The 15,109-nt window shown below is 49.0% G+C and overlaps 1 protein-coding gene across 1 annotated transcript; it reads right to left on the bottom strand.

Annotated features, from left to right (window-relative positions):
• Positions 1-674: 674 nt before the first annotated feature.
• Positions 675-1,372, bottom strand: LOC131924246 (RNA-binding protein 8A-like). Its single transcript, XM_059279507.1, has one exon. It carries the CDS (start codon positions 1,362-1,364, stop codon positions 840-842), a length of 525 nt encoding a protein of 174 aa, XP_059135490.1. The 5' UTR covers positions 1,365-1,372; the 3' UTR covers positions 675-839.
• Positions 1,373-15,109: the final 13,737 nt, after the last annotated feature.

Raw genomic sequence — 15,109 nt, 5'->3', positions numbered from 1 at the left:
GCCTGGCTCTTAGAGCTGTGTGCAATCTCCTTCTAGAAGACTAGCTCCCCCTCTGGCTGGGGCCTTCTCCTTCTCCCAGTGTGAGATTCTTGGGGACAGTTCCACTTCTTGGGGCTCACCGTTGTGAGACTGAGGATCAGTGTGCCCTTAGCTTCATTTCTGTCCAGCTGGTCCCAATAGTAAATCTGAGTTTCTTTTGGTTGTGACCTTTTTTTTTCTTCTTCACTCTTTTTGTCTCTGTAACATTTTTTTTTTTTTCCTGCTGCTTCTACCTGGTCACATGGACATCTTGGTAGAATTTGCACTTATAATTGTTTGTTACGTGTGAGTGTGTGTATGATGTGTGGGCAGGTGTACATGCATATGTGTGTGTGTGTAAGCCAGAGGCCAACCTTTGGTGTCTTTCTCCATTGCTCTTCAACTCGTATTTGGAGGCAGGGTCTCTCACTGAACCTGGAGCGCACCTATTCTGTTTGATTAGCTGTCCAGCAAGCCCCAGAAAGCCTTTCACCTCCACCTCCCCAGTGCTGGCGTCACGGGCTTTGACAACCAAGTCTGGCTTACGTGGGTCCAGATTTGAATTCAGGCCCTCAGTCTGATGCACCTCACACTTTAATGGTTGAGCTGCTCCCCCACCCCACCCCCATTTCTTCTTCTTTTTTTTTTTTTAAATGTAGAAAACAAAATGAAACATTTATTTATTTTTTTAACTCAAAGCAATACTAAGTAGATAGGGTAAGTTATTAAATATAAACAAAAGTTCTACCCTAACCCTATTTATGCAAGGCAGCACAACCAAATGGACTCGTGGCGAGACCACCTGGTCAACAGAGGATCTATCAACGACGTCTCTGGTCTGGACTTCTGCTTCGTCTTCGGCCACCTCTCCTCTTGCCCTTTGGTGGACCCCGAACAAAACACCAATCGACACTGATTGGCTGTCCCATCAAATCTTGACCATTGAGTCCCTCCATGGCAGCCTGAGCCTCTTTGTATGTTTCATACTCCACGAGAGTATACCCCTTCAAGTATCCTGTACGCCTGTCCAAGTTAAGGTGGATGTTTTTTATTTCCCCATATTCAGTGAATTTGTCATGGATATCTTCTTCAGTGGCTTCTTCATGGACTCCAGTGACAAAGAGAATCCAACCTTCAACAGAGCGTTGTGGTCCAGGTTCGTCGCCATCCTGCTCTACACTGTCATAATCCTCTCGCATCCGCGCTCGGGACCCCTCTTCGGACCCAAAGCCGCGGCCCTTCCGTTTCTTCGCTTTTTCTTTTAGTTTATGGATGCTTTCGTCCCCATCCTCATCCATGGCGAAATCCTCGCCCCCAGCCTCATGAAGGTCCAGCACGTCCGCCATCTTGCTTCTCTCACCCCATTTCTTCTTTTTGAGACAAAGTCTTACAGGCCTGGCTGGCCTGAGACTTGTTCTGTAGACCAGGTTGACTTCAAACTCACAGAGATCTACCTGCCCTTGCTTCCTGAGGGCTGGCCAACTCTTGTCAATTAATGACATCAAAGACACCATGACCTAATTACAGAGACAGTGGGAGCGAGAGGACCTTGGGCAGCTGCTGAGTGTCTTTGATCCAGCTACCACCAGACTTGCTTACCCTAGAGACTCTAATAAAGCTAATAAAGACTCTAATAAACCCACCACATAGGATAGTAGGCTTTCCCCCCACTCAGCCCCATGTGTGAATTGTACACCATATCCCCACCCTGATGTGGGTCAAAACCTAAGCCTTCCCACCCCAACTCCCTGGGGGCACATGAAATGGCCTGGTCAGCCCTGTTGGAGCTAGTGTGGTGGAGGTGGTTTTGTTGTGGTTGTTAGGATGTGGTTGATCCAAGTCCATTGAACCCATAATTGTTTATTGCAGCCTGCTATGTTTGCTTGGCCAGATTTGGGGTTGGAATATTGCAACAGAGCATTCTTAAGGCATGCAGACGCTCCTAATAAGGCAAGGGAACACTTGCATGGTTAACCCTCCCCAGGCGGCACTCTACAAGTCCCTGCAAGCTTTAAGAAGGTTGCTGGTCCTCAACCCTGTGCAACCTCCCTGCTGAGAGTTTACTCCTCCAACAAGCAGACAGACCCCCATAAGCAGCACTATTCTCCACCCAGCAGCTCTGCTCACACTTCAGAAGGGTCTGCTTACAGCTGTGGGCAGGCCAGTGACTATCTTAGCAGAAGTACTCAGAATAGCAGTGGAGGATAGGGGCTTGGATTTGGGATTTTTATTTTTAGCATAGAAATGTGTGTTGGCTTGCTGGGGCTGCTATACAGAAACACCATGGGTTGGGCAGTATAAACAAGCGGATATTCATTTGCACCTAGTCCTGGAGGATGGAGGCAAGGCCCCTTTCTTCCAAGGCCTCTCTTCTTGGGTTGCAAATTGTCATCTTCCCAAGATCTTTATGTAGCATATATTTCTGGGATCTCTGGGTGTCCTAATTCCTACACTGATTTTTGTTTGTTTGTTGTTTGTTTGTTTGTTTGTTTGTTTTTGAGACAGGGCCTTGGTGTAGCCCATACTGGCCTTGGACTCACAGTCACATGGCTCAGCTTTCTTTATTTTTGGAGAGATTTTTTTTCTTATGTGTATGGATGTTTTGCCTGCATGCAATGTGTGCCATGTGCATGCAGTGTTTGAAGAGACCAGAATAGGGCATCAGATACCGTGCACCTGGAGTTACAAACAGTTGTGAGCTGTCATGTGGGTGCTGGGAATCAAACCCAGGTCCTCTGGAAGAGCAGCTAGTGCTCTTAACTGATGAGCATCTCCCCACACCCCCCTCTTTTTTATCCTGAGGCAGGATCTCTCACTTGGCATGGAACTCATAAAGTAGGCTAGGATGGCTGGTCAGAAAATGCCAAAGGCCTGCTTCTCTCACCTTGCCTTTCTGGGAGTGTGAGCACCTGCCACCGCACGGGGCTTCTGGACATGGGTTTGGGGACTGGACTCAGGGTCTTGTGCTTACTGACTGAGCATCATCCCAGCACAACTTTGAACAAGTTCAGAGGCTTTGGATCTATGCAAGCATAGACCACTTTTCTCTCTATTGCGTGTGACAGCCATCTTGACATTTTTGTGTTTTTGGAAGTCACAATCTGTTGAAGGTCTAAACTAGCTCTTAATGGATGAGTTATCTCTCCAGCCCCAACCTGAAGCTTTTTGAGCATTGACATTACTATGAGCAGAAAATTCCACACTTGACTTCCCAGGATGGATTGCAGTCAAAACACAGGCATGCTGCCAGTACTGTCTAGAATTCCCCGCTGTGCATACAGAGCAGATGAGCCACACATGGATTGCCTGTTTAGATTCCTGAAGGCATCTCCAAGGTAAAGGCAGATATTCCCAGAACATTTCTGGTCTTAAGCCTTTCAGGTAAGAGATATTTAGCCTGTATTTTTGAACATCACAACAAACCACAAGAAAAAAGCAAAACAAAACAAATAAGAACAACAAATCCAGCATAAACTCAAACAGAACAGGGGCTTCTGCAGAGAGGTGGAGTAGCCCAGACAGCAGACCCAGCCTACATGTCCATTCTGCTCACTTCTGTGTATACTACACTACGTGTTGACATCAACCATGACCTGCTTTATTCTAGCTTCTCATTTCAGTAGACCTTGCTTGAGCATCTGGCACACAGTAGGACCAAATGAGGGTCTGAGTTAAAAAAAAAACAAAACAAACAAACAACTTACAATGAAATTTTATTCAGCCATTAAGAAAAATTAAATTATAAAATTTGCCGAGGAAAAATGGATGAAACAGGAAAATATAGTAAGTTAAATAACCCCACTCAGGAAGACACAAATCACATCATCTCTCTCCTATTCAGATCTGAGCTTCTCAATTTTATATGTGCATTTCTTCCTGGGAGCAAGGGAGAGAGAAGATGCCAGGAAACGAAAACGGGGCCCATGAGAGAGAAAAGAATTACTTTCAGTAGATAATTATGTTATGATTCAACCTCAGTAAATGCTATGTTATTTTTAAAACCTGAAAGCTGGGCTGTGTTACTGTCTGACCATTTATGAAAGACTTTAAATTCCTGCTTGTTTTATGTTAAGAATTGCTGTTCAGAGCTGAGCAGTAGTGGCACATGCCTTTGATCCCAACACTTGGGAGCCAGAAGCAGGTGGATCTCTGTGAGTTCAAGGCCAGCCTGGTCTACAGCCAGGGCTACACAGAGAAACCCTGTCTTAAAAATAAAAAAATAAAAAAGGAAGAAAGAAAGAAAGAAGGAAAGAAGGAAAGAAAGAAAGGAAGGAAGGAAGGAAGAAAGGAAGAAAGAAAGAATTGCTGTTCAAACTCATTTCCTCTCTGATTAATAACGCTATTGAAAATGTTGTGGGGTTCCCTTTTTGCATATTTTTTACACATTTAACTATTTCTACTGAGCTTTTATTTTGATGCCTTTCATAGTTAATTCATTCTCATATGAATTTAAGTCTTCTAACAAATATATATATATATATATATATATATATATATATATATATATATATATATATGCCACACATGTGTGCAGCACCCACACACACATGCCAGGAGAAGGCATCAGATCCCCTGGAGCTGGAGTTAAAGACAGTTGTGAACCACCCAGTGTGGGTGCTGGGAACTGAACTCGGGTCCTGTGGAAGAACAGCCAGTACTCTTAACCACTGAGCCAGCTCTCCAGCTGCCCCCCAGACCCCATTTTTTGAAAAGATATCCATCTTACCAAGAAATGATCTTTTCTAGTTTTCTTGAAACAAACTTTCCTGACTCCTAGGAGGCAGAAGTCCCATGTGCTGGGTTCTCCCGGCTGGTGGGTGGGCCGGTGGGAGGCAGGCACCACTGTTTCAGAAGAGCCTCGCCCCTCAGTGAGAGCCTGCTGGGCCCCAGGTCTGCCGCCAAACGCTTCTTTGTATTGTTTAAAATTTTAATATTTTATCCATCATGGGGTTTTTGGTAACAATTTTGACTTTAAAAAGAATTCATAAGACTCATATTTATCTTTTTTAATTAAAAAAGTCGATTTTTTATTTTATTTATTTTTTAAAAAGATTGATTTATTATATATACAGTGTTCTGCCTGCATGTATGCCTGCATGTCGCAAGAGGGCACCAAATCTCATTATAGATGGTTGTGAGGCACCACGTGGTTGCTGGGAATTGAACTCAGGACCTCTGGAAGAGCAGCCAGTGCTCTTAACCGCTGAGCCATCTCTCTCAGGCTTATTTTTATTTTTATTTTTAATTATGTGTATGTGTCTCTGTGTGGGTATTTACAGAGGCCAGAAGAGGGCATTAGATCTGCTGGTGCTGGAGTTACAGGTGGTTGTGAACTTCTTGTTGTGGATGCTGGGAACTCAGTTCTGATCCTCTGCAAGAACAGTATGTGCTCCTAACCACTAAGCCTTCTCTTTAGCATTATTATTATTATTATTGTTATTATTATTTTAAGACTTTATCTCATGTATCTCAGGCTGGCCTTGAACATGCTATGTAGTTGAGGATGACCTTGAACTCCTGATCTTCCTGCCCCCAGATCCAAGTGCTGGGATGACAGGCCTGCACCACCACACCAGGTTTATCCAGTGCTGAGGCCTGAACCTGGGGCCTCATGCTTGCTAGTCAAGCAGTCTACCTACTGAGCCGCATCTGAGTCCCCAAATCATGTTTGTTTAGGTGTCCATGATCTGACTATTAGCAAAGGGTACCCCTTAAGTCTTTGAGGAGGTCAGTTTTTAGCCTGCCTGGTCCGTAACCCTACATGTTGATCTCAACACTTGCTAATTAACCATGTGCCATGCTTGGTTTTCACTGTCAAATTGATGAACTCTAGAACCATCTGAATAGAAAGTCTTAGCAAGGGACTGTCTAGATTGGCTTGGCCAGTGGACCTGTCTGTGAGAAGTTTTCTTCATTGGGTAGAGGTGGGAAACACTACCCTGAACGTGGGTGGTGCCATCCCCTGGGCTTGGGCTCCCGACTGTATGGGAATGGAAAACCTGAGTGTGCATGCAGCTGTTCCTCTCTGCTCTAGGATGTGATGTGACTAGCTGTCCCTAGTTTCTGCCTTGACTTCCCCGACATGGTAGGCTGTAACCTCGGATGGTAAGCCAAGTAACCCCGCCAAGCTGCTTTTTCCAAGCTGCTTTTTTGTCAGTGTTTATCACAGCTACCGAGATGAAGCTAGGGCACCATGTGGATACCTGTTGCTCTCCTGAGTGGTGCTTGAGATCCACAGGTGTCCCTGTCCCTGTCCTCACTGCCTTACTTCACTTACAAATCGGTGACCAGGTAGCCAGGAAAGCAGGTGGCTGACAAGTCCTGTCTAGAAGCTACCTTGAGTGAGACACTTCAGTAATGGCCCTTTCGCCTGTCACTGTTTGTTCTCAGTGAACCCCACATGCTTCCGGGCTATTCCCTTGGGCCTTTCTTCCTCCCCCATCTCAGGAGCTCTCTCCCCGTCCCCTTCCTGTGTCAAGACACCAGGAGGTCAGCTTCTGGCTAGCAGTTTCTCTGGGAATAGCAGGTGGTGATGGCACTCTGAAGTCACCGGGGTCACCCCCAGTTTGTATTCTCAGCTCCTGTTGCAGTTTGCCTGATTGGGGCTTCATGACAGGTTCTTAGGGGAGCACCCCATAATCTGATCGATAGACTCCCCTTGCTGTGCTGTGCGCCCCACTCCTGGCTGCCTTTTCTTTCTTTAAAGTCCCGAGCATAGTCACTCAGTGCACTTGTCCGCAGCTCTCATGGAGACCACCTGTTTCTCATCCCCACACTGTGTGTTTGTAGCCGGGCTTGTGGCCCAGAGAAACCCCCGTTGGTGTCATTCCGGCCAGAAGCCACCGAGATTGGCACAGAAATAGGGACCACAATAGTCTGACACTTACTTATCCACAAGCTGGAAAGAGATTCACAGCATGCAAGAGACAGACGGGAATACCTCCTCTAAGCCCCGACCTTCCTGAAGGGGAGTCGTTTTTCCCGTCGTGTTCTTGAATTAATAATGGCAGTGGCTCCCAAGGGAAGCAGCTGCTTTCAGTAAAGCTTCACCTGCCTTCTGGTCACACACTCAAGGAGCCGATGACGCCTGGAGCGTGCAGGCTGTACCTGCAGATTCCCGGGGCTGTGGTCTTGCTCCACTGAAAATGAAGAATGAAAAGGAAGGCATGGACATTAAGTTGAGTCCCTGCTTAGCACAATGTAGGCACTCAAGATGTTTTTGTTGATTGGATGGGTGCATTGGATCTCAGGGATCACAAGCCTAGTCTGAGGCTCAGTCAGCAGATCGGCTTCCCTCTTTCCTTCCTTTCTCTCTCTCTCCTCTCTTTCTTTCTTTCTTTCTTTCCTTTCTTCCTCTCCCTCCCTCCCTCCCTCCCTTTTTTTTTTTTTTTTTTTTTGGTTTTTCAAGACAGGGTTTCTATGTGTAGCTCTGGCTGTCCTGGAACTCGCTCTGTAGACCAGGGTGACCTTAAACTCAGAGATCTGCTTGCCTCTGCCTCCTAGATGCTGGGATTAAAGGAGTGTGCCACCACTGCCCAGCTTTCTCCTAGTGTCTTGGGGCATCTCTGTGGTGGTTTGCAGTTGTAAGCTTTGCTGCTTTACAAGTATGATTGACAGGTAGGAAATGAACCATTTTCCCAAAACCTCATGTGCTGGTTCAGCCAAAGGAAGAAAGACAGCGTTTACCCTGGACTCCACCCATGCGTCATCCAAGACCAGGCAGGTTGCATGTGCCAGTCAGTGTACACGATCCATTCTACAGTTGAGAAAAGAGGCTCAGAAAAATGCAATGGCTCTCCTTAATGACTGGCGGTGTGACCTGAAGTCAAGCCTCCTGGAGGGAAGACGAGCTGAGGGTCCCAGAGAAATGGGGCGGGGATGGGGGTGGGGCGCGGGGGCTGAGCCGAAGGGTAGCGTGTGGATGGTGACCATCCCCGTGTGCCTCTGAGATGTAGGATTTATCCTGGTTTGTGGGCTGCTGACAGACTGTCTGAGAGTAACTTCTGCTTTCACCAGCTTCTGCCCTGGAGGCTAGGGCTGGGAGCCAGAGCTGGAGTTAATGTATTCACCGCCCCACTGGCTCCTCCAAGGTGGGGCAAGCCCGGAAAGCGGCCAGGATGCAATTACTCTGATCTATACCACATGGCTTCCACTGGCTGCTGTCCCTTCCGAACAGTCATAGGTCACCCTGACTCTTCCTGCAGCACAGTCTTCCTGGGGCCAGAGGGAGAGGCAGGGAGGCGGAGGAGGGAGACTCCTCCTTAGGGACTTTGTGGGAGAATGACTGAGCTCTGCCTGGTACTTGCAAAGAAGCAGCCTGTGACCCCTCACAGCCAGTGTGGGTCCACGCTGATGCTGTGACCCATCGGCCCCAGCTGAATATCTTAGATCAACGTCTATTATCTTGCAGTTCTGGAAGCAGGAGCCTAAAGTCAATGTCCCAGGCTCAAGGCAAGACTGGCCTGGGCTCTCCTATAGCTCTGGAGGAGACTCCTGGCCTTATATAGCCCCTAGTAACCCCTCGCTTCTCTGCCTCTGCCTCCTCCTTGCAGCCTCTGTCCTCTGCTTTGAATCATATCTTTTGTTCTTCATTGGATCTCATGAGGTCACTGGCCACCTGGAGAGTCCAGGGTCACCCCTTATCCCTAGGTTCTTAACTGAATCAATCTGTACACCCCTTCGAGTAGATGGTGATGTATTGCCAGGCCCGACAGATTAGGATCTGGGCCTTTTGGAGAGCCTTCCCCATTCTGTCAGGCCACGATTCCTGTCTTCATGTTGTAGATTAAGACCAAGGCTGGGAGACAGCCTATGTCTGCAGCCCAAGGTCAGGGGTAGGATAGGAAGCAAAGCCGAGTCACTGGAGGACAAGGGAAGGATGCTGCCCCTGACTGTGGGACAGAAGCAGCCCGTGGCAGGTATGTGGTTGGAGACGGCACAGCTGGCCATCAGCCCTGGCTGACCTGGGCTGGATGCATCTATGCAGCAAACCCTGTACAACCTAAGTGGCTATAGATGCCTCTTCTATCTGTGGTCCTCCTAACCCAGGACAGGCAGTGGGCTGTTTGGAGGAAAGGGTGAGATGATAGGCAGACGGATGTGGGGCTGCCTCCCCATGCCTCCTCCTAAGGTCCCTAGAGGTATACTGAGATAGATCATCTTTTGGGGTAAGAGAGTCATTACTAACATGGAGACAACAGTATGCCGGGAACTCTGAGGAGGATTCGTACCCACATGGCAGAGTTGGGGGGAGTTGGCTTCTTTTTCAGAGGAAAAGGGAGATTTCAACCCATGTAACAGATGAGCTCTTCACAGTACAGCCCTGTAGACATGTTGCCCTGACTCCCAGGGGTCAGGGGGAAAAGAGGCCTATAGCTGGAGTTATCTCCAGCCCTGCTTGGGCCAGCAGCCACTCAGACTCAAATAAACACCCAGATGCTTATATTATTTAAACTGTTTGGCCTAATGGCTCAGGCTTCTTGCTATCTAGTTCTTCTATCTTAAATTAACCCATTTCTATTAATATATACCTTGCCACATGGCTCGTGGCTTACCGGTACTTTACATCCCGCTTCTCATGGCGGTGGCTGGCAGCATCTCCTGACTCAGCCTTCCTGTTCCCAGAATTCTCCTCTCTCTTTGCCCTGCCTATACTTCCTGCCTGGCTACTGGCCAATCAGCACTTTATTTATTAACCAATCAGAGCAACACATTCAGAGCATACAGAACATCCCACAGCAGAGGCCATCTTACATTGGGGTGGGGGTGGGCTAGATGGGAGTGAGAGTTGGGGAGAATGTGTGATCCTGAGAATGTCGGGGAGGAGGGGCACTTTTTAGTTAAGGTTTACCATTATACAGGTGGGAAATACATTGCCATAGCAGCCTGTTGATGTCTGCGTGTCTGGTAGCCTGGGCCTATAGACATTCCTGGAGGCATGAGAACCATGGCATCTAATCCCAGCATCTGGAGAGTCTGTTAGGGAGTTACAGATGTACAAAGAGGCTCCTGGGAGGGGCTTGCCATTCGATCTGCAGCAGCTGAGAGAAGGAGGCTGCTGCAGGTGGGCATGGCCGGAGTAGTCCCTTGCCCTAAACCTAAAAAGTGGCTGGACATATTGTCTCGGTCTTCTGAGGCCCTGGCTTTATGGGAGAGGATCACACGAGGTCGGCAGGAGCACAGGGAAGGGGTCCCAGCAGAGCCCTTTGGGACTGGGCCGGGGGGTCTGGTGTGATCTGCGGAGCATGGGCACCCTCCACAGCAGACAGACATCTATGCCTGGCCCGGAGCCTCTCCCTTCCCCACGCTAATGGCCAGCAGCCACTGAGCAGATCTTTCCATTTGGTCAAGCCAAACCAGAAACCAAAATTCCCTGTCAAAGTCCTTGTGGGCAGCTGGTTCAAACGAATTTCATGACAATGTAGGCTTAAGGGGTTTGGGGCATCCTGAGAGGAAGAGGGCTTGGCTTGTTGTCGTGATTCCTGGTCTATGGGTATAACAGCTTGGAGGGATCATTCAACAGTATACAGGACTTGGGCACTTATTCTGTCCCTGTGTCCTGATCCGAAAAGGCCCAGGGACTGGGTTGAGCCTGTGATCTCCAGTTCAGACTCCAGCTCTGTAGGTCTGCTTAGCTCCTACCTAGATGGGCTGGAGGGCGCTCATGGGACACCAGTGAGGTTGATATGTGGGGACCCTTCGGTTCGGCAACTTCTCCTTGTGAGGCCATGCAAACGGCAGCAAAGTATAAAGGCCACTCCATGTTTTCTGCTGTCCACATTGGAACAGGCTGGGTGAGGGTCCTGGTCTCACAAATGGTGGGAGGGTGGGGTGAGGTTTCTGGGGGTTCTCTCCACTGTTTCTAGTGCCACACTGCCCCCTGCTGGGATGACTCACACTCTGTCCTTTCTGGGTGTGTTCTCTCACCTTCTAACTCTTTGGGGGTGCTCCTCTTAACCTTGTGCTCTGGGGGGACACTTAGGGGAATGAACTAGCGTTCTGTTTTTTCCTGCCTAATGCAGGTCTGTTATGGACTCCCTAAGAGGAGAAGATGGAACATGAACACAGACCTAACAAACACATTGCTTCTAGTCGAAGGGAATGAGAGATGGAGGCGATGAGGTATCACAGCTCCACATGAGGTTTGACTCCTCTAGACATGGGCACAGGGGTGGGGGTGGGGGTTCAGGGCTCCAGGAAGCCCCTCCCAGTTCCCTTCTCCAACCTGGCTCCCAGAAGCACCTGACACCACCACTGGGATGGGAGGTGACAGATCTGTAGTCAGTCACATGGCGCTGACACTGTCCTGTTCACTTGGCAACGTGCTGGCCTACCCTCTCAAAATGAAGCTCACTCTGAGCACATGGGATGTGGGGAGGGACCTGAGCTGATGTGGGGGGAACCTTGTTGAGGAACTTTGTAGAAGAGCAGCTTTGCCTGGGAGCCCGAGCGCCTGGGTCTGGCACTGACTGGTTCATCTTCTGCTTTTCTGGATGCAGAGCAAACCACCTCCATTTTAAATTCCATACAGTTGGTTTGTAAAGTAAGAAGCAGGACCAACAAGACCACAGGGAAGCAGGGATGAGCTTCAGGCTGTGACTGCTGTTGGATGTTTTCTGTGATGACTTTGGGTCACTGTGACAACCAATCTTGGTTGTCAACTTTCCTGCACATGAGTGAACTAAAGCCCAAGCTGCTGGGTACTCCTGTGAGGGATTTACTTGCTCAGAGTATCTGAAGCAGGAAGACCCACCCTAAATCTATGTGGCGGCCCAGACAAAAGGATACAGAAGAAGAGAATTGCTTTTTGCCTGCTTGCCCCACTCTCCCCAGCAAATCCATCTGTCCCGAAGCAGTGGCATTCATCCACCCACGTCAGAACAAGCTTCTTCAGGATTCCAGCTTACATGGCTGGGCCAGTAGCTCTCTAGGAATCTTCTAAGCCAGTGGCTTTCAACCTTCCTGATGCCGAGACCCTTTAATACAGTTCCTCACGTTGTGGTGACCCCCTCAACCTTAAAATAACTCCCGTTGCCACTTCATAACTGTAACTTTGCTACTGTTATGAGCTGTAATGTAAATATCTAGGTTTTCTGATGGTCTTTGGGGGTCGCAACCCACATCTTGAGAACTGCTGCTCAAGGCCCTCAGCACCGGATTGGGACTGCTGAGACACCCGGCCTTATGGAGTGAACTACTGAATTCTCTGTCTCTCCAGTGTGAGGCAGCCACTGTTGGATGGCCTGGGCCACAGCCTGTCATCTAACAACCCTGCTTTATTTGTCCTTTGTGCTCTGTTCCTTTAGAGAAGAGCCCTGGCTAAGGCAGTCAGAGGGTACTCCCTGGGGGCTGGCTGCAGGCTAGTGACTGTTACCGAGGCTTCTGGTTTCTAACTGTTGTACCTAGAGTCCCCCAAAGACCACCAAGAGACTGAATCCGTTGCAAAAGCAAAGAGTCTTTTTACTACGAGTTAACTCGGGACTCTCTGTCCGTCTGACACAGCAGCAGAGCAGGAGAGACCCCGAGTAGCCAGGGGGCAGGGTGTTTATAGGGAGTAGAGCAACGGTGTGTGGGTGAAGCAAGGGGAGTTTGGGGTCTATTGGCTACATAGGAGCAGACTCGGGTTTGATGTTTTTCTCCCATCCGGAGGTGCTGTCCTTGGTCAGTTTGCAGCTGCAAGAAAACTATCATCTCTTTTAGCAGTTGTTAGGGTGACTACATATTTTCTTTATGCTGACCTTGCTGGCTGTAACTTTTAATTGGCATCTTTTACTGTATGAGGACATCTGGCGGGGTTTTCCTGTAACTAGAGCTAGGCTCAAGGTTGGGGGCTCAAGGGCATATCGTACTGTGCCAGGGGCCTACATTCTGTTGGGTATTTTCCACAGCCTGTCATGGCTGCAGAATAGTTATGGCAGGGGTCTGGGCAGGGGCTTGGGTTCTTCACTGAGCATGTGCCTTGAGGAGTGGCACTTCTTCCACAAGCCAAAGCAGGAGTGATACCTGATCTTGAGCTGGGCCCTCCAGAACCGTTTCCTCTTCATTTATTGTATATAAATGCATAATATGTGTGTGTGTGGAATGTGCATAGCATAGCACACATGGGGAGGTCAGAGGACAACCCTGTGGAGTTCTCTCCTTCCACTCTTAGGTGGTGTGGTAGTTTGAAAGAAAATGGCCCCCAAAGGGAGTGGCACTATCAGGAGGTGTGGCCTTGTTGGAGGAAGTGTGTCACTGTGGAGGCGGGCCTTGAGGGCTCATATGTGCTCAAGCCACGCCCAGTGAGACAGTTTACTTCCTGTTGCCTGCAAGTTGTAGAACTTTCAGCTCCTTCTCCCTCACCATGTCTGCCTGCACACCACCATGTCCCACCATGATGATAATGGACTGAACCTCTGAAACTGTAAGCCACCCCAATTAAATGTTTTCCTTTGTAAGAGTTGTGGTGGTCAGAGTTAGAAATCCTAACTATGGCATGTGGGTCGCGGGGCTTGAATGCAGCCTCAAGGCTTTGCACTGAGTGACTTGACCTTCTGAGCCAGCTCACCAACCCCACCCTATTCTCTTTATAAGTTAACAGCTTCAGACATTTCACAGAAGTAATGGGAACTGACCATTGTATCCCCCCGGGGGACCTGGGCAGAGCGTTGTGCCGACCATGGCATGTCCCTGTGCTTGTGCCGACCATGGTGTCCCTGTGCTTGTGCCGACCATGGCATGTCCCTGTGCTTGTGCCGACCATGGCATGTCCCTGTGCTTGTGCCGACCATGGCGTGTCCCTGTGCTTGTGCCGACCATGGCACGTCCCTGTGCTTGTGCCGACCATGGCACGTCCCTGTGCTTGTGCAGTGCCTTAGTCCTGGCTCCTGCAACAAAGCGCCAGGGGACGGATGGTTTATAAACAAAATTTTATTTCTTGCAGTTCTGGAGTCTGGGAGACTGAGATCATGATGTCAGCACATGGGAGCAACTCAGGCCACTTTTCAAAACTGTCTCTAGCCTGAGCCTCTGCTCCACCTCTTCCCTGGTGACAAATGCCCTGACCACAGACCCCCAAAGCCACAGGTGCTTGCCCTGAAGCCCTGTGCTTACTTTAATTCCTCACAGCTCCTATGTGCCACTCCATTCTGTGTGTGTGTGTGTGTGTGTGTGTGTGTGTGTGTGTGTGTAGTCTGGACACTAACTTTGGGTTTTGTTTCTAAAGTACTGTGCTGGATGGTTTTATGTCAACTTGACACGAGCTAAAGTCATTTGAGAGGAGGGAGCCTCAATTAAGAAAATGTTCCCATAAGATCGGGCTGTATGCAAGGCTGTGTTGGGCATTTTCTTAATTTGTGAATGATGGGGGAGGGACTAGCCCATTGTGGGTGGTGCCACCCCTGGGCAGGTGGTCCTGGGGTCTGTAAGAAAGCAGGCTGAGCAAGCTATGAGTAAGCAGCACCCCTCCATGGCCTCTGCATCAGCTCCTCCCTCCAGGTTCCTGACTCCCTTTGATGACGAACAGTGATATGGAAGTGTAAGCCAAATAAACCCTTTCCTCCCAAATGTGCTTTGGTCATGGTGTCTCATCACAGCAGTAGTAACCATGACTAAGATAAGCACCATAAGCACCATCTACTTATTATTTTGAGACAGGGTCACGCTGGCCTGGAGCTCACCAAGTAGGCTAAACTGAATGGCCAGGGGGCCCCTAAGATCCCCTTTCCACACCTCTCAAACTCTGGGATTACAAGTGTGTACTGCCACACATGGCTTCTTTTTTTTCAACCAGGGTCCTGGGGATTGAACTCAGGGCCTTGTGCTTGCGAGGCATGCGCTTTACCAACTGAGCCACCCACCCTGCTCCCCTTATTCTCAAACCAACTCCTTCTTTGCTTCTCCTCTGCCTTCCCCACCAGAAGGATGGGGCTTTGTTTTGTCCACCGCCCAGAACAGAGCCTGGCTCATCAAATGGCTGGCGCTGTTGAGCAGGTAACGGACTTCTTTTTCTCTTCTCGAACTTCCTGGTGCAATGCCTTGTCTGGCTTCCTCTTACCCACCCCCGGGCTTCTCAGTATTGCACATTTCACGTCACGATTCTCATCTGGTCATT

The sequence above is a fragment of the Peromyscus eremicus genome, chromosome 14, assembly GCF_949786415.1.
Source record: "Peromyscus eremicus chromosome 14, PerEre_H2_v1, whole genome shotgun sequence".
Lineage (NCBI taxonomy): Eukaryota > Metazoa > Chordata > Mammalia > Rodentia > Cricetidae > Peromyscus > Peromyscus eremicus.
Note: the sequence above shows the minus strand (reverse complement) of the source record. Positions and strands in the feature narration are given on the sequence as shown.